Source organism: Apis florea, unplaced genomic scaffold (genome assembly GCF_048593485.1).
Source record: "Apis florea isolate Af1SG1 unplaced genomic scaffold, ASM4859348v1 contig_3585_pilon, whole genome shotgun sequence".
Taxonomy (NCBI): domain Eukaryota; kingdom Metazoa; phylum Arthropoda; class Insecta; order Hymenoptera; family Apidae; genus Apis; species Apis florea.
This window is the reverse complement of record NW_028256788.1, coordinates 2300989-2319631: the sequence shown is the minus strand read 5'-3', so window position 1 is coordinate 2319631 and position 18643 is coordinate 2300989. Positions and strand designations below refer to the sequence as shown.

Below are 18643 nucleotides of genomic sequence, written 5' to 3'. Positions count from 1 at the left end.
TTAATTTCACTAAAAATAATCATTTCGACAGGGTTTTTCGTTTATTTCCTTATAGAAATATTCCTTATATTCTTATATGAAATATCGAGCGACAGACATAATTGGGTTTCATCAAATTTTTTTTGTTCGATTGTAATTTATCATTAGGATTTTTTCCAGGGGAAAAAAGTTAAACAACAAAAATTCCATCGATCACTTCTATATTATTCTAGCTGCCTTTTCATTTATAACCACAGATTTAATCCCTGACGTACTCGCAGCTGTCACGAGTTGACGTAGTACGTTGACCAGCCTCTGACTGGTCGCGTCGCGTTAAAAAAAATAAAAAATAAAAATAATAATAAAAAAAATAAAAAAGAATAGAACCCCAAAAAGAATCGAAATACATATAAAAGAAAAGACAGTGACAAACGATAAAGAAGGAAAGATTCGTACCGACGATCGTGGACGACTCGAGTAATTAGTTAAATATCGTACGGGAAATTTAACACCGCGCTGCCTGCCGCATAACGACGATAATAATATCCTCGTGGTACGTGAAAGAGATTCAACCGCAGACCGATGAAATATCTCATCGTTCACGGTGCCGCGATTCGAAGGCGCCGAATATATTCCGAAGCGATGGCAGAGAGGAATTAAACCGGGTGGAACAGGGACGTAAACTGCACGGTAGAATCCCCGATAGAATCTTAAGAAGGATGCTCGCAAGTTTCGCTTCCTTTCCTTCGACTTTCGCTCCACCCGAACGAAACTTCGTTACGGGGCCGATTTTCGTGAGGGAAAACGAGGATTTGATGGCGTGTTCAACGGGATTCCGTTTATTTCTGATTGCTGTCGCGTGGAGAAAGAGAGAGAGAGAGAGAGAGAGAGAGAGAGAGAGCAGCCTTGGTTGGCGTTGCTTCAAGGCCGTGGCCGATCGATGGAAAATTATGTTCCCGGAGCGTTCCACGCTGTATTTAGACATTGGTTACGCGTCGATGCGAAAAAGTGCGGAAATAAATGCAGACACGTGACCGACATCGATTTTTTTTTCTTTTTTTTTTTAATTGTTGCGTGAAGCGTAGGATCGAACGGTGTATTAATAGTTTGAGGTCGGCGAAGGATAAATTGCGTTACATTTGATGGATTCGTTGGCTCGTAAATAATAATAATTGGACAGATTTTGTTTATATCGTTTATATTTGAAAGAAAATTCTGTTTCGATATCTCCATTTCTCCGGTTTTACTTTCTCCGTGAATGGTAGCCGATACAATTTGCAGCACAATTAAAAATGATTACAAATATCATGTTACAAAAAGAAGTGAAAGTTGTAAAATAAATTGTTGAAAGAACTAAGTTTTCGTTAATTGGTCTTTCATTTTTCTAAACTGGTTAGAAACTTAATCTGTTCTGCATATTTTCTCGAAACGAGATTTACATTAAAGAGAGAGAGAGAGAGAGAGAGAGAGAGAGAGAGAGAGAGAGAGGAACGCAGCAAGGATGTACGACGAAACGACGTAATTACCTGTTATTTTCAAATAAAATCAACCGAAGAGAAGAGCATAAAAACCTACGAAACGACTTGTTATTTCCTCGGCATAAAGCTTCCTTAAGCGGACGCGATAACCTATAAAGCGACTTGTTATTTTTTTTAAACGAATCTTTCACGACAGAATGCAAAACCGACTGCATATTTCCTCGAAACAAGCCTTCCTCGAGGGGACGTCTCACGGAATAATGCAAAAAGTCCAATGTAACGTTGCTCTTATTAAACCGATGTCTTCCTCTTTCAAAAAATTACAACAACGTCTCTCCTTAATCGTGAAATTAATTCTCACCATCGACGAAAAATTAAAACGAAGGAACACGCGTCTCTACGAAGCTCTTTAGCTACAACACGAGATTAACTGAATTTAAAAAAAGTTAAAAACGACGAACGAAGATCCACGTTAAGGACAGAACGAAGATTTGTAAAGCTTGAAGACAAGCTTGGATTTTTTCAACAGCTTATTGCTTTCCAGATCCAAATATAGAGATATAGCAGCAAGGCTCACGACAATCTTCTAAGATCAGATCAATTAAAATAGAACAGATAAAACAGAATTCAACATCGAAGTGAAGCATCATTAGAATCAAATCAATGATCGGAATACAATTCCAGTAAAACAGTAAATGATAGATGCTTGGAGTAATATAGCGTCGCATTCAGGCGTCACATTTCACGTTCAATATTCGAAGTCGTTTCAACGAAAAGCCAAGACGAAATTAGCTCTTCTGCTTCCAGAATTAAAATGGCTGTTGCACGATCGTTTCTTGATCGTCGAACGAACGCGAAATTAATTTTCACGAACGACACACTCTGCCGATGCAACGCGATCCAACAGGTGTCGCGGAAGAAACGTTTCATAATCGCGTGACAAAATGGCGTTAACGATCTAAAGAAAGCGCGTCGCGCTTTTTTCCCAACGACATTAGGATGAGAGGACACGCGGTTTAATTAACCGATAGACGTTCATTCCGGATTTCCTTTCCTTTTCTTCTTCTTTTTTGTTTTTATTCAGAGATACAACGTCGCGTATAGATATCGCCACGCGTTCATACATTCTCGTCTCCCATTGTGTCGGGCAGAAGCCGATCCTCACGTGTGACAGGCATTATCTTAGGGGAAAAGTGGGTGACGCCAGCCGTTGCTTCTGCGACGGTGCAACAACGACCCAGATAAATTGCATTTAGTCCCCTGGCTGGCTCTCGAGGGTGCCGTAATAACGCTGGCGATCATGCCGCTCTCTCTCTCTCTCTCTCTCTGTTCTGCTCCTTCTAATGTAAATTTTCTCTTCTTCGTTTCTTCTCCATCTTTGATCCTTGATCGAGGGATACGCAGTTTTTGTATTTTATTTTGCCTACAAGTTTTTATCGAAGCGAAAGTTAATTTTCAATTTTGTTCCAATTCGAGTCTTCTTTTTCTTTCTTTTTTTCTTTTTTCAACTGCCCCGAAAGTTCCCTTCCCTCGCTTCGGCGGTTCAATATTTGTGAAACAATATTTGGCCAGCCCGCTTTGTTTCTCTTTGACGTTAGGATATTCAGTTGTCTTCTTCACAAAGGTGCGTTCTTTCTTCTCTACAGAGGTGTGTGTTTGTTGTCTCTTAAAATAGTCTCCTCCTAGTCTCCTTTTTTTCCTTCTTCTTCTTTTCACGTCTTTGCGGCGTGGCGCCACGCTGTTGCTCCAAAGAAATGCCGGGAACGAGATTCTGCATATGGAAATCATCCAGATTATCGGTTTCTTATCTTTTCTTTTTCTTTCTTCCTTGCGGATTTTCTTTGTTTTCCCTGTCACGAAAATTCGATCGTGAGAATCGAAAAATCGCAGACTAATTGACCAGAATTGGACATTGACCCCGTTGAAAAAGTAACTGGTTAAAGCTACTTTAAGTTACTTTATACGTAGTTATTATACTCGACTTGCTTCCCGTTTGCCATTACGATTATTTCCGATTATTATTATGCTTCGAACAATAAATTATTAAATTTTAATCTGATATTTAATTAGAGAGGTTTGTTTATTAACTTGACAGTTCACGGTAAGAAATACTTAAATGTATAAACTTGTATATTGTTGTTTAAATAGTATTTAAACAAATTTATGATTAATAATAAAATATAAATTCAAGTCAAAATGCAGTATATTTAAAATGAGTTTCAACAAATTATATTTTTGGATAATTTATTTTAATATAAATGTAATAAAGAGGATTTGAAAGTAAATAATTCTTTTAAATTAATTGAAGATAGTTTTAAAAACTGTACAAATCACCCGTCAATTTCATTCAAATCGAAAATAAGTCGTGAGCGTTTTTGGAATAAAAATTTTAGTTTAATAAAAATATTTCTTCTACATTCAAAAGATTAAAATTAAAATTTTTAGTGTTGATTTAACAAATTATTTTTTTTTTTGATTCAATAATAATTATTGATATTTAAAAATTTTTAAAAATAATAATTAATACTTAATAATTTGATCAACAATTTTTGAAAAAAATTTAATGATTTTGCCGATAGATACAAATAAATAAATAATTGCGAGAAGAAAGGAATACGATCTTATTTCTCCAGGGGAGATGGTGAAAAATGCTGCACGAGAATTTTCTTCTGTAGATACACGTGGCTTCCAGAGGACGAGGAATCGACGAAGCTGGAGGGTCCTCGGCCGGTGTTGCCCCCGGCCCCACCCCCGCCCACGTCGCAAGCACCGAAAACGAAGCACGTGAGCTTCGCGAGATCGTACACTCTCACGTCGTTCGACGTTCCAAGGAGCAGAAGCCCCCCAAGGCCGCAGAACCAGGAACGCCTTATAGATTCCCAGCCAACGATGCAGAACGCTATGCTTCCCTCGGCCTTACCCTTGATGCATCCGTACACCGCTAACGAGCCCCGAGTTATTGTCCTCGGTGAGTGCGCCTTCCTCCTCGCTCTAAATACACTAATTCGCCTCGCCTAATTGCCCTTAACGTTATTCCTTTCGAGAGAATGTGAACGTGTTCTCTCTCTCTCTCTCTCTCTTTGTCTTTTTATTTATCATGTTCCATTTTGAGAGGGAGAGAAATTCAAGATGAAATATCGATAACGATTCGTAATTTATAGAATGTTGAATTAGAATGGAATTATATATAAATGTGGTGATAATTAAAGGTATCAGGAGATGATTTATGAAATAGTAGTGATTGGTGATGGGTAATCGAGGATTGGTTTAGATTAGAAATAGGTAATCTTGAATTTTTTTAAAAGTTTATTCTTATTTCACTTTAATGCTGAAAAAGATTTTGTTTGTTTTTTAGTATATCATTAGAAATAAATTTTCTTTTCTAATGATAGATCAATTGGTGGTGGATAATCGAGGATTAGAAACAGATGATTTTCGAAAGTTATTCATTTATTCATTTTACAAAGTAAATTTACAAATTTAAAAGTGATTAGATAAATATTTTATTCTTATTTCACTTTAATGCTGAAAAAGATTTTGTTTGTTTTTTAGTATATCATTAGAAATAAATTTTCTTTTCTAATGATAGATTAATTGGTGGTGGATAATCGAGGATTAGAAACAGATGATTTTCGAAAGTTATTCATTTATTCATTTTACAAAGTAAATTTACAAATTTAAAAGTGATTAGATAAATATTTTATTCTTATTTCACTTTAATGCTGAAAAAGATTTTGTTTGTTTTTTAGTATATCATTAGAAATAAATTTTCTTTTAACGATAGATTAATCGGTGGTGGATAATCGAAGATTCATTGATTTTCGAAAGTTATTCATTTTTGAATATACGAAGTAAATTTACAAATTTAAAAGTGATTACATATATATTCCTATTTCACTTTAATGCTGAAAAGATCTTGTTTGTTTTTATCGTTAAAAATAGACTTCCTCTTTAATGACAGATTAAAACCTTCTCGATGAGAAATCCTTGCGCTTCGTGCATAATTCCTTCTTCCAATCTTTCGTCGCGAGAATCGATTTATTTCGAACTTGAATTAATTTTAATTGGAGCAGCCTGATCAGAAGCAATAAGACGAAAATAAAATAAAAGAAGCGCAAACTCAAGTACTATAAACGATTCTCATTGAAATTTCCCTTACATTCTATAAGTCTCAGGATGCCACCTTCGAGGTCAATTTTCACGCGTTCGTACTTTTTTACGGTTCGCTCCCGCCTCTGCGACCCTTGGAAAGCACACACGTGTTCGCGTTATGTAACTAAATAGGTTCTCGGGTGTAACTTAAAACTAAAGCTGCATCAAAAGCGCTCTCTAGAGAAAATGTTTCAATAGAAAATGGCTAGCTCGAAAGTTTCCTTCCTTTCGTTGGAATTGGTTCATGATTTAAAAGTGTCGAATTTCTCGTTTTAATTAGTACTGTTCCGATCGATGATAAGTATATTCGAATAACAACGAAATTTCTTTTAAATTTTCCAAGATCAAAATCGATAAGAGTTTCGATATTTTTTTTTTTTTTAAAACAAGAATTATTGCAAAATAATGAAGCATTCGTTCATCGTGGATTAATTATAAAATTGTTTCGTATTTTATGGATATTTTTCAATTGCGAAAAGTTTTCCTTTGAGGATGAAACACCTTTCGTTTATTAATAATTATAAAAAAAAATCCGATAAATTACGATGACGCAAGCATAAGCTTTGTTCAGATGCTCCGCCCTTCTTAATCCGGAATGGGAATAGAGATCTTCTTGAGAGGGGGAAAAGTCGGACGCCTTGATGACACTTCATCGATCATTCGTGATTAAGATATAGCCAATAGTCAAAAGTGAAATTGTTCCATTGTTTTGGCACGAACCAAGAGAGAGAGAGAAATTTCAGATTCACTCGTGTCAATTCCCTCTACGATTTTTTTCTTTCTTTCCAATTGGAAAAAATTACCCTTTTAACATACATCATCCATTAACTCGATTAAAAATCAAAAAACGAGTCGACTACATTTTTCTCCCGCGTGTCTTCGTTGTTCCACTATCCGTTATATATACCCCATTTATTAATATAATAAATCAATAAAGGATGAAATCAAATCAATTCGCGGAAATAAACAAGGGGAAAATTCCATGATTAACAAACATCAATAATACCGTGAAATATATACTGTGCGGAGAATCGTGTTTTTATAACAACGTGACAACGAGAAAAGAAAAATTCATTGCACGTAAAATTCTGACTTTTTATACTCGCTGAAACAAAAAAAAAAAAAAAAAAAAAGGAAGGGGAACAATATGAAAGCTCAACACTGTGAGGAGTTAACAGGACGTGTACCTCTCTCTCTCTTCCAACGGTAATGCAATATATATATATATACACGATACATATTGAAAACATGATCGGCAATATGAGAGGAATGGAATACCTGGTAAATTCAATTTTTCTTCGATAAAATGACGAATAAAAAAGATCGACCTGAACGAGATACGTATCTATAAATAGTGGATTATTCGTATTTTAGCTCGGTGTACGAAAAATACATGGAACGTACACCGAAGAAAGAAACAAAAATCCAAACTTTTTAAGTTATCACGTTTACAAGATGTTGTGGAAGAAGATTTGATGGCAAAATATATATTTTACAGATAAGTAATAAGATATACGTAATACTCCAAGCGATTTAAAAATTATCTCCAAATCCTTTACCCCTCGAAGCAACAAGACGGATCTTTTATTTAATCCGGTTCGATTTGCCTCGAATTTAATTATCTTAATCGAACAGTTTTACGGGAAAGCCTTCGATATCCTGCCTCTTCTTCTCCACGATACGAGAGGGGAAAATTGGGACGAGCTCGTTCCAAAAATTCCATTTCGATTATTTCCCTCGTTTTTTTAACCGAATCGAAAAAATCCATCAGATTTAATAAATAAGAGAAAGTATATAGAAACTTTGCTCGTTACAAACAAATAAATTTCCAACAAAGGGAAACATCCATTCAAAAAAATGAAATTTTTCCTACTCGCGAGCGAGCGAATATTAGACGACGGAATCTCTGTTTCCATTTCTATTCCGCGACGCGTTCCTATAATCGTCCCTTCTTCTGCTATATTAACTTCTTGCCTTCGGTCCGGCTGTTAGCTCGATATTAGCCAACAAATTGCCAATATAGTCGCTCGAATGAGACCCGATATTGAACTCGCGTAGGAAACGATAACGACTACTGGGAGGGGAGGAGGAGGAGGAGGAGGAGGAGGCAGTCGCATTGACATTAGATCCGATTCGCGGTGTTAGATCGGTGGAGGGCGTTAATTCAGCTTCCTCGATTAATTTCTAACGAACGTCGAATTACAACGTAAATTATGTCACGGAAGGGTAATTTGTACGAAGGAAATCCGTTTCTTATCCTTCCACCCTCAACGAACGTGTGTTGTATATATGTGTGTGTGTATGTGGAAATCGGATCGATAAATTATGCTTGATCTGAGAGAAGGGAGTTTGTGATTTGATTTACTCGTTCTTGGAACAAGCGTGTTAATTTTTCCTTAAGAATTAAAATTTTTATTTAAATAATCATGAATATTCATGATTACATATCGTTATAAAATTGTGAAGTAAAAAATTCTGTTATTTTCATTTTCGATTTTCATTCGGGCATAAATTTTATTTTTTATTACGTATACTTTCGTATATTTCGAAATTAATACTATATAACAATTAATATTCATTTGCTTGTAACTTTTTTTTTTTTTTTTTTTTATTTAATCGATCGAAAGTGTTATTGAGAACGTATGCAAGAATTAAATAGAATTGAATTATCAAATTAATAGAATATTTCGTATATTCGTTTATTAACATCATCACGAAGATCAAAGCCGCTTCGATGTGATTCAAAATGTTGTAACGTCTTCCCACGTCTAAATATATAATATTAAGTCAAGAATTTGATCCAATTACATCAAAAGACATCCTCCTTCGCTCTAATACCGCATCTTCAACTCGTCGTTACAAACAATTTCCGTTTGCGTTGCAAAGTTCTCCCCGTCCTTCGCGAAGGAACTTCCTTCGTTCCTTTGTCAACAAAAATCCGCTTAACATTCCAACAAAACGAACATTCTCGAACACACCTGCCCAACTTCCCCTCTTCCCCTTAATTCTATTCGAATAATAATAAAACTTATCGATGAGCCTAATATTCCAGATTAAGACAAAATTAAGACGACATTACAAGCTTCCCGTATTTTTACGATTTAGCTGATTAAAATTTAATAATATATAAAATCAATTACTTTAATTTTCTAATAATTAATACTGATTTAGCTGAATGGATATATTTATACGTGAGTGCACGTGTCGGGCTACAGAACATCAACTGAACAATTGACGATCGCGTATCGAAGATAAACGAAAGGATGCCAACTACAGAATAGCGACACTGCTAGCAACAATTTAACAATAAAATAATAGATAGAATTTCAGTGAACTTTCATACCCTATAACGATTTAATTAATTTCAAATTTATTTAATATTAAAAATACAATTCAAACGGTAATTTAAGTGTAATAAAAGAGGAAAAAATTCATACAATAACCCTCCCCCCCCCAAAAAAAAACAAAAGTGTAAAGCACTCAAATCTTTTTTTATTTATTTCCCCTCAATTATCCTCGAAGGTGAATTCCAATCGAAGGAAATCACGATGGATTCGGTTTCAGAGAAGCCACCGAAGCGCGGCACGATGAAAACCCAGGCGACCCAGACCGAGATCCCGGCCGTGTTCCGCGCCCGCGTCCCCGTCACCCTCAGCCCGAGGACGATACACCGCGTGAAGATGGTCTCGCAGGGGGCGCAGACGAACGGCCTGTTCAACGGCAGGAAGTTGACCAAGAGTTACTCGGAGGCCGGCCAGCTGGGCACGCCTTTGGGCCAAGCAGGGGGGGCGGGGAAGGACGAGGAGCACCACGAGCCGCTGCACAGGACGCAGAGCGAGGAACCACCGAGGTCGCCCTTCCTCGTCGACACGCCACCCCCCCACGAGGTCGTCGAGGAGCCGTTGACCAACGGGGACATCTCCGACTCTATCATGGCCGTCGTGAGTAATAATTATTTCTCTGGTTTATTATTGAATGCGGAGATTTGCATTCTACATTTTATCGTTATCGGTAGGATTTATTAATTTTGAACGAACGTGTGACGTGATTACGTTCTAGGGATTCTTGGGAATTCTTCTTAACACGGTCGTCGTGTTATGTGGGTGACGCTTTCTTCTTCGAGAAAAATAAGATTTTTAATTATCATTTACATTTGTATTTATGAAAGGTTATCAAATAAGAAGAGCTCTCTAGAATGTAATTATATTATATATATATTTATTAATGTAGGATAGCGATTATACGGCGACATATGAATGCAAAGGGTTAAAGTGGAATTTTATAAGCGGTGAAATATAAATATGAAATATACTTTGGAATCACAGAATTTAAATTTTAAGAATAATAGAAAAGAGGGACAAGTATGATTTGTTAGCGAATCAATCCGCATTTTTATACAATTTTAAATCTAAAATTATACCGTATATGTCGTTCTATAATAATATAGAACCGTTGAAGTTGCCAATCAGAGGCTTATATTCAGACCAAAATACTTAAAATTGACTTTGGAAACGAAGGAAGTGGGGAGCGAGGAAAAGAAGTGGAGACACTGAAAACAACTAATTCAGAATCGGTATCACAGAATTAGTTAATGAAAACTAAGAACTAATATATATATAAATACATCCTAAATTTTATATTAAAATATATAAAATAAAAATATTAAAACTACTTCCGACAGTAACGTTTGGGCCCCGTTTGAGAAACTCAACGAAATCGCGCTGGCCGACGAACGTGTTAAATATAAATACGAGTGCAAAGGGTTAAATTTGGCTCGAAACTACTGTTGTAAAATAATTTTGGATCGAAGTATTTTGAGAATTTTTAGAGAACTTGTCCATTTGTTAGGAACATTTTTCGATGACGAGGAATGATAATGATAATTACGGATATGAATCTTCGTTTTAAAATTCGTTTGTGATAGAAGGTAATTTACGAATTTCCTCATGCGATATGTGTTACACGGGTGCACAACAATTATTAAGCCGCAACTCTCGTGTACAGATTGACTTTAAACGATTCGCTTAAAATTTGCACAATGCACTTCTCTGGTTTTAATGAATAAACTTTGGAGAGTGGAAATGTCCGAAGCGGGCGATACACTCGTAGTAGTCATCCAACAGCTATAGCGAGGTTGATTTATAATGTCAACTCATTTCCCTTTATCACCGCCCGCCAACCAGTTACAGAGATTTTCGAAGTAAATTACGGAGAGAAGAACTTTATCTGTATGTATTACAATAATATTTCACCCAGGAGGCTTCGAATTTTCGACTAGGTGACGATAAGGTGGAATTTTGCAAAATTTCGATTCTGTCGAATTTAAAATTCAAATTCGGTAAAAGTGTATATTTAAAACACGCTGACCGTGAGCAATCAGCGTTTCTAATCGTCAATTATTATCTGTATTATGTTATATTCATCGTGTAAATTGTTTATTTATCGAATGATTTAATCTAATAGCGATAATCGTAAAATTCGAATGGTTAATTAGCATAATTAAATCGTGTTCTAAATTTAATATTGATATTCCCCTTCTAAAGTGATATCATTTTTCGAACGAATAATACGGTTCTCAACGGTTACCAAGGAATTTACTTAATCTGTTGAATCGTTGAATCCCATGAGAGATTTCGTCATACGTGAAGTAATATCCGTGGTGGAAGGGAGAAAGAGGATTTACAGGGCAAAGCGGAAAAATTAATGTGAAACGTTAAAGGGTGCTCGAGTTACATTGAATTTATCCGCAAAATACGAGGGAACAGGATGAAGATACAAAAAATGTGACATTACCAATTAAAATCGTACAGCGATTTCAATTTTTTCGTTTCATCGATTAGATTGTGATTCACACGATTGCAAATTTTTTTTTATCTTTTCTCCATCCGCAATAAAATCTCTCAAAGCGTTCTCGCTTTTGAAAAAAAAATATATATATATATATATAAAATCATTCATCGATGATAAAACTCTTTATCGCATCCCTTGATCGATTTCTTTGATCAATTTTTACTTCGTCTCGTTTCAAATTTTTGCCCTGTACGTGGCAAAAATTACTTGGAAAATTGAAATTTCATAAAGGCCAGTCCCGTGAAAATCAGTCGTCAATTAATTCTGCATTAAATTCTATTGATTTCGTAGGCCGCCACGTTTCAATTAACCAGTTAAATGCTCGGAACGCGTGACAACGTGTCCTAGCGAGAAACAAATGTGGTTTCGGGATACGGGGTGAACTGATATAATTTGATCGTATCTTGATTATTTTCATCGCCTATCCTATCACGATCTAATCGCGTTGATTATTTCTTTGTTAACCGAAACTTTGTTCACCTAAGCTTTCCAATTATTTTTTAGGACGTATATTTTGAATCTCGTGGATAATTTTATCATGAATATAATAATTAGAGATATTCTATAAATACATTTCAATTATAAGAGCTATTTTTACTCTCTCGACGTACAAAGTGTGAATATATTCGCAAGGCATCACTTTAAAGGCCGAAACAATATAAGCTGTTGTATAGGGAAACGTTGGTTGAGACTTATTCATTGAGCTATGAGCAATTTTCCGTTAAACGAAAAAGAGACGAAGATATATAGCAAGACAGCTTTATCTTAGTTACACCGAAGCGCCACGGTGTGGCGTGTCACGTCATTCTACGTCTCGCTCCATCTTGAACCTAAATATTCATAATATAAACGATTAAAAAAGAAACAAAGTTAATTCTTGTACATTCCTTGCTTTAATATGTTCGAACGTATATTAACACGTTGTATATCGAGAGAGTGAAAAAAAGCCCTCTCTCAATCGATAATTAGAAATGGTAAATTTGTAAATTGAAAATTATCCACGAGATTCAAAATATACGCATTTATTATTATTTTCATTCGAAACGTTTTTAAATACTATAAAAAAGAAGCAAAATAATATTTCATTACTTTATATTTACCTTACACGTACGTTTTCTTATCAACGTATTATCGCATATGCGAAACTTTTCTCATCCAATCATACTTTACCTTAAAAGTTTGAGTTACGTATTGCTAAAAAGAAGTCTGGTGGGACGAGACTAGAACCGTCTATCCCCACTTCACACATTTTGTTGACAATCCTGACGCTGCACACTAGCAGTGGAACAGTTATAGCTTGAATATTCATAATCGTTATTCAAAAATTATTTTCATTTATGAATTCACGTTAGGATAATCATCCAAGACTGGAAATATTTTCGAAGCTTATTATTAATTATTTTGATATAATATTAACACATCTATAGTATGTTTAACTTAACTCGTATACGTACAATTAACTGCTCGAACACGAGATTACATTTGTAAATTAAACTATCGTTACAAATCGTAATTAACCTAACGCATATTATGAGAAATAAAGAAATTTTTATATTATATCGGTATACGTTAGAATATTCGAGGTTTACAGATCGTCGTTTCGGATTGACTTATTCATTGATTCGGAGTATCATGCTAGAAACAAAAATACTTCTTTCCACATTCTTTCCACCAGTGAATAAGATCCAGAGAAATCTCACTCCCCTCTACGATCTCTCCTCGCAGCATAAACTCGAAAAAAAGTAAAAAAAAGGATTGTTGACACGAATCTTTCCTTAAAAACTTGCTTCACTCGCGACGTTTGTCCTTTCGATTTCAATGGTGGCCAAAATAGAAAATTCCTTTGAAGCGGGGAAGCAATCGTACGGGGGAATCTCATTGATTTGGAAAGGGCTTTCTGCGATGCTCGGCTCCGCGTACTTGACGCCACTCTCGATTCAACGGGTGGGGATATTACGAATTCCAATTTGGGGTGGTTAAGGAGCCGGGCATGAAAATCTGTCGAATTATTCGCGATCGCGGCGTTCTGTGATGCGGGATCAAACGTTTCTCTCGCGACATCCGATTCAATTTCACGTATGAAATCTCCCCCGCTGTCGCACACTGGCCGGGAGTGGATATCGATTAGCTCGACGATTCGGTTTTCCGGATGGGCTACTACGCAACTTGACGCTACACCGATTAACGTGTGTAACGATGCTCCAGTTTTTCTTTTCCTCCTTTCCTTTTTTTTTCTTCTTTTCTTTTTTTTTTTTTTTTTTTTTTGTTTGTTTTCAGAGAGTTCAAGTCGGGATCGAAACTCAGATCTCTGAATGAAAAATCACGATATAAATTGTAATGAATGAATTTCTACTGAACCAGTTCCACTACACCAGTTCGGTTATTAATAATCGTTATTGATATGATGGAATTTTCATTCATTCGCGTGCAAATCCTTGCAAGTTACGAACGAGTTATGCATCGTAACAAGTTGTACAAGATCTGTCTGAAAAAAAAGTTTCGCATAATTATGCAATTACTACCGTTCGTGTTTAACCTTTTTAAGAAGAATTTTCGAAAGGATCTCAACTCCCATGGAGACTTCTTTTCTTTTTCAAAATTTCCAAATGAATCGAGTAAATTGCGGTTACTCGATTTCGAGGATAGAAATATAGGGAGGGAAGAAGAAAAGCCAAATGCAGGGAACGTCGAGCCGAAATGTGGGACGTGATGCAATTAACGCGTTCAATGAAATCGTACGAGGGGATTAATTAATTTATTTCCGTGTGCTCGGCATAAATCATGGGGTGGCCGCCGTCATTGTGTGACGCTCGATTACACGGAGGGGGGAGGGGGAAGCACGAGGGGAGGGTGAGAGGGAAGATCGGACAAGAATCAAATTTCCCCGCTATTTATAGCGGATTGTAATGGTATCGTGATCGAATTACTTGTCCGGTTAACAAAATAGACGTGGTGGAAAAGGGAAAGCTTGTGCGTCGGTGAAGTGTAATTAAAGGACACGCGTTGTTACGGATATTAACGTATCGATCGGGCCATCGTTGTTCCATCGTTGTTTTATGACGTTGTTTTACGTTTCGCATCGTTTCACCGCCGATCAAAACGCTCGTACGTTTCGTCTCGCGGCGAAAATTCATTTTAATTCGCGCGATCCTGGACAGGTTTGACGGAACAAGATGCACGCTTTGATTACTCTACGTCTGTTCAACACGTCTCGCACAGTGATTCGGATAATGTGTAAAATTTATTTTTATACAAGTGTGTAAGAAATAATTGTTTCGATGTGACAAATTTTGCACATCGTAGTTAAAATTCTTGTACGTTTATTAAAATTTTGTAATAAATATAGGCTAGAGAATTGTGATATTTCAATAGTTGAGAAGAGATATTTTGTAATTTTTTTTTTTTTTAATAAGCGTTTAAATTTCAATTTTATAATGAATATAATGAATTATCGATAGGTTTTTTTGTTTTTGTTTTTTGTTTTTTTTTTTATAAATTAAACTTAAACTTGAGTAATTAGAGTTAAGTAATTGAGTTAAGAATTGAATTGTACGGAAAGTAGAAACTTTCTGCTTTTTTTTTTATTGTGTATATTCGATTTCGAAACTATAATGATACGTTCAGGCAGGAGGAAAATGCTCGCGGATTATCTAACGGATTTTTTACTCTAGCCATTCATATTTATGGATTAATTTTAACCTATCTTATGTTATAACATATGCATTTCTATCATCGTTTATTTATCGTTACTTTCGAGAAATAAACAATAATAATATTCTTAAGTTTTCTATTCCTTTCAATCTTTGAACGGTATGTCTTCTTACAGTGTCTTTTTAATTGTATAATTTTCAGTTTTATTGTTTTTATTATTATTTCGTAAAATTATCACTGTTTATCGCTCATATCTATCGGATAATTTATAGAATTGTCGGGAAGATATCCATAACTTCTTTTCTTAATAAGCATTTTCCCCCTAACATCTGCTTCTCTAGAACACTATTTCCAATTCTCAACGTCCAGTTTATCGTATGTTTGTCGAAGCTTTCTTTCTAACTTAACTTGTGACCGTATTGCTAAACGTTTCGACGATCGCTAAATAGATCGGTAAATAGAATAGAAATTGAATTGAAATTCTCGTAAAATGATTTATAATCCCTTGCCTTGAAACGATAGATTCTTAACGGTTTATCGATACGTCAACTTTAATCTTGTTTTATTCTACGAAATTTTATTCTACGATAGATACGTATTGATTATTTTCTCTACGATTTTATTTCGATTCGTAAGTCGATTCGTAATAATTCTCGATCCCTCGATTAGAAGGTTTGCTCGTTAACGAATGAAATTTCAACCTTTAGTAAAGCACGCATTCAATTCGATTAATATGATGATGATGATAACAACAACAACAACAACAACAATAATAATAATAATAATAATAATAATAATATAAACATAGCTTGGATAAAATTCGATATTATTCTTCTCGTTATTTCTTTTCAAAGGGGGGAATAACAAACGCGTGGAGAAAATTCATCCCTCCTGATGATAATGTGGATAAATACGATCGGTCGACGATGAAATAAGCGTCGATAAACGTATTATATCGATAATATCAACGCGCCGTATAAATACACATTGTCGGTGAAATATTGCCCGATCGAAAAATATATATATATATACCAATAAAATGAATTGAGCCGCTTCGGAAAGAGGCCGATTCATTTCCACTTCCATTTCTTTTTTTTTTTTTTTTTTTTTCATCAACGAACTCATCCCTCCCCGAATATTCATATCAACGCATCGTTAACGTTACACGAAACAAATTTTACAACTTGAAATTTTAACTCCGTCGCTCTCAAAGATACCCAAGGAACCAATAGTTTCGCGAAATTAGGCGGACTAATTGACGATTAGTCTTTTTTGGAAGCTGCGTCCCAACTCGTGTGTCTCAATAATTTGTCCAACCGTGTGTCCAACGATCGGAGCACGGTTTACAATGACTATTAATTACGATTTTTCTGCCTGAGAGTTAGCGTTGACTGGCCGAGTAGTTTGCTGGTCGAAGTTCTTGACGGTAGTGTCCGATAGCCAGGAAGAATCGTCCCCTCTCTCTCGAAAAAGAAAAGAGGATCGGCAAACCAACGAGAGCAGGGCAACAAAGAGAAAGAATTTTCTTTTTTGTTCCCCCACAGTCCCAGGGCCGGCGAAGATCGTACGAATTGGACGACCAAGAGATTCTGATCGACTTCAAGCCGGCGCCCGTGTCGCCGGACGCCCGGGCCCTTTTGAACCGGATGTCCCAGACGGGGAGGAGGTTCCTCCCGTTGCAGAAGACGCTCTCAGACGGGGAGATCCGGGTTGAGAGGCGGGAATTGATCGGCGAGGCCGGCGAGCCGAGTTATCCGCACACGTGCAGGAGGAATCACCAGGACCCCTGGGGCAGGACCGTCAGAGCACCCGTCCAATTCTCCTCCACGCCCGAGGATCTGTCCCTGCTCAGGGTCGCCTCGCCCCAAGAGGATCATCCCGAGGAGGTAACGAATCACCCAGCTTTCTTTGCACCAGGAAACGAGGGGAGCAACAGTCTCTCCTTCGATCTTTCTTTCGCTCGTTTCTTTCTTCTTTTTCTCGTGCGATAGAAACGATAGATTTCTTTTTTTTTCGCGCGCAACGAATGTCGGAGAAGTTTCAATTAAGCGGAATTCCTCGAACGCGTATTCGTTGCATCGGGGGAGGAGAACGCATTGTGAGAACGGCGAGATTGCCGCTTGAGAAGCATTTCAAATCGCTGACTCGGCGCGTATTCCTGCTTGCAACGTTGGAATCTTGCAATCTCTATATATCAAACTTTTCAAATCATCCCCTTCTCGAACGTTGATAACGAGGATGGATTCGAATACCAACGTGTTCGATGCGTGTATAATCTTTTTTTTTCCATTGTTTCTTCCAAAAAAATATTAGACGATCTCGTTATTGTATATTTTTAAAGCCTCGATCTTTTTCCTCCAATGTTTTTCTTTTCCAATTTATCGTGTAAATTCTTGTGTAAATTCCGCGCGGAATTTCAATCTCTCGTATCGCTCATTTAATTTTAAAGGGTGTTTGAGTTGAGAGTGTACAAATATTCGATTTTCGATAAAAAGATATTTTTCCAAAGTCACGGGGCAAAAGTTGGACGCTCTTGAAGTTGAATTAAATTTCGAAGGATTTCTCTGACCGCCTCCCAAGTTTTTTAAGTTAACATCGTGTGCAATGCATCCTGAATTTAAGCACATTCGAAAACTTTCTTTCGAGGCCTTAATTGCCTCGAATTGAAAAATTTTCGCCCCCGGAATCGCTTGCCCGGTTTTAACTCTTCGTTTGTGAATTATTCGTTTCCTTCTCTTTCTTTCTTTTTTTCTTTTTTTTTTTTTCTTTTTTGCACATCCTTGATCCAGTTTAAAGTAGCAGGTTAAAAAGAGCCGAAAATGGAAATCGTTATCGATCTTATAAATGAATTAAACAGTTTTCGTCTCTTCGTAAATCAACCATTTATTTTAGAAAGGTTGAATCTCGTTTACTCATTTATATCGTTGCATAATCTCGTATAATTTTATTCATTAGAGTTAAAAATGAATTCATCTTCTATCGTTTAAAAATCGTTAAAATTTAAACTTACTAACTCGTTGATAATGTATTGCGATAATTTAATCCTTTTTTTATCACGAGTAATTTTACATTTTAGAAGGTAAAATTTAACGTGGCACGTTTTTCTAATTTGTTCAGGTTTGAAGGATTTTTTTAAAAAATACAATTTTGTTTGTTTTTTTTTTTTTTAACTGGATTTACATGCATATCTTGCATATAAAATATAAAATATTCGACATTAATGTTTGATATCTTTTGCATTCGAATAATCACGATTATTCGTCACTTTGGTTCTATGAAGCAAGTGAAAATTAAAAAAAGATGAAAAAAATCTTATTCTCTGATAATCCAAGACTTTTCCTTAAGACTTTTATCTACGCTTAAAGTCTTCCTTCGTTTTTAATTTTTTTTTTTTTTTCAAAAAATATCTTTAATGACGCATTTTATTCTACTTTCACCTATTTTTCTCTGTTAATGCGAGCAACTGAGTTCATTTGTTCCTTTTAATTTTTCTTTTACTTTTTACTCTATTCTTTCTACTTCGTACTTTTTTT

At 35.9% G+C, this 18643-nt stretch overlaps 1 protein-coding gene across 2 annotated transcripts in view; it reads left to right on the top strand.

The window, feature by feature from the left end:
* The window catches only part of LOC100869951 (uncharacterized), a 74614-nt gene that overhangs the window by 20671 nt on the left and 35300 nt on the right, over positions 1–18643 (top strand). For both annotated transcript variants that reach the window (XM_086914141.1, XM_086914142.1), the window contains exons 3-5: positions 4133–4425; positions 9174–9550; positions 16655–16996. In XM_086914141.1, coding sequence (XP_086770267.1) covers positions 4133–4425; positions 9174–9550; positions 16655–16996 — 1012 coding nt within the window. The remainder of the gene's footprint in view (positions 1–4132; positions 4426–9173; positions 9551–16654; positions 16997–18643) is intronic.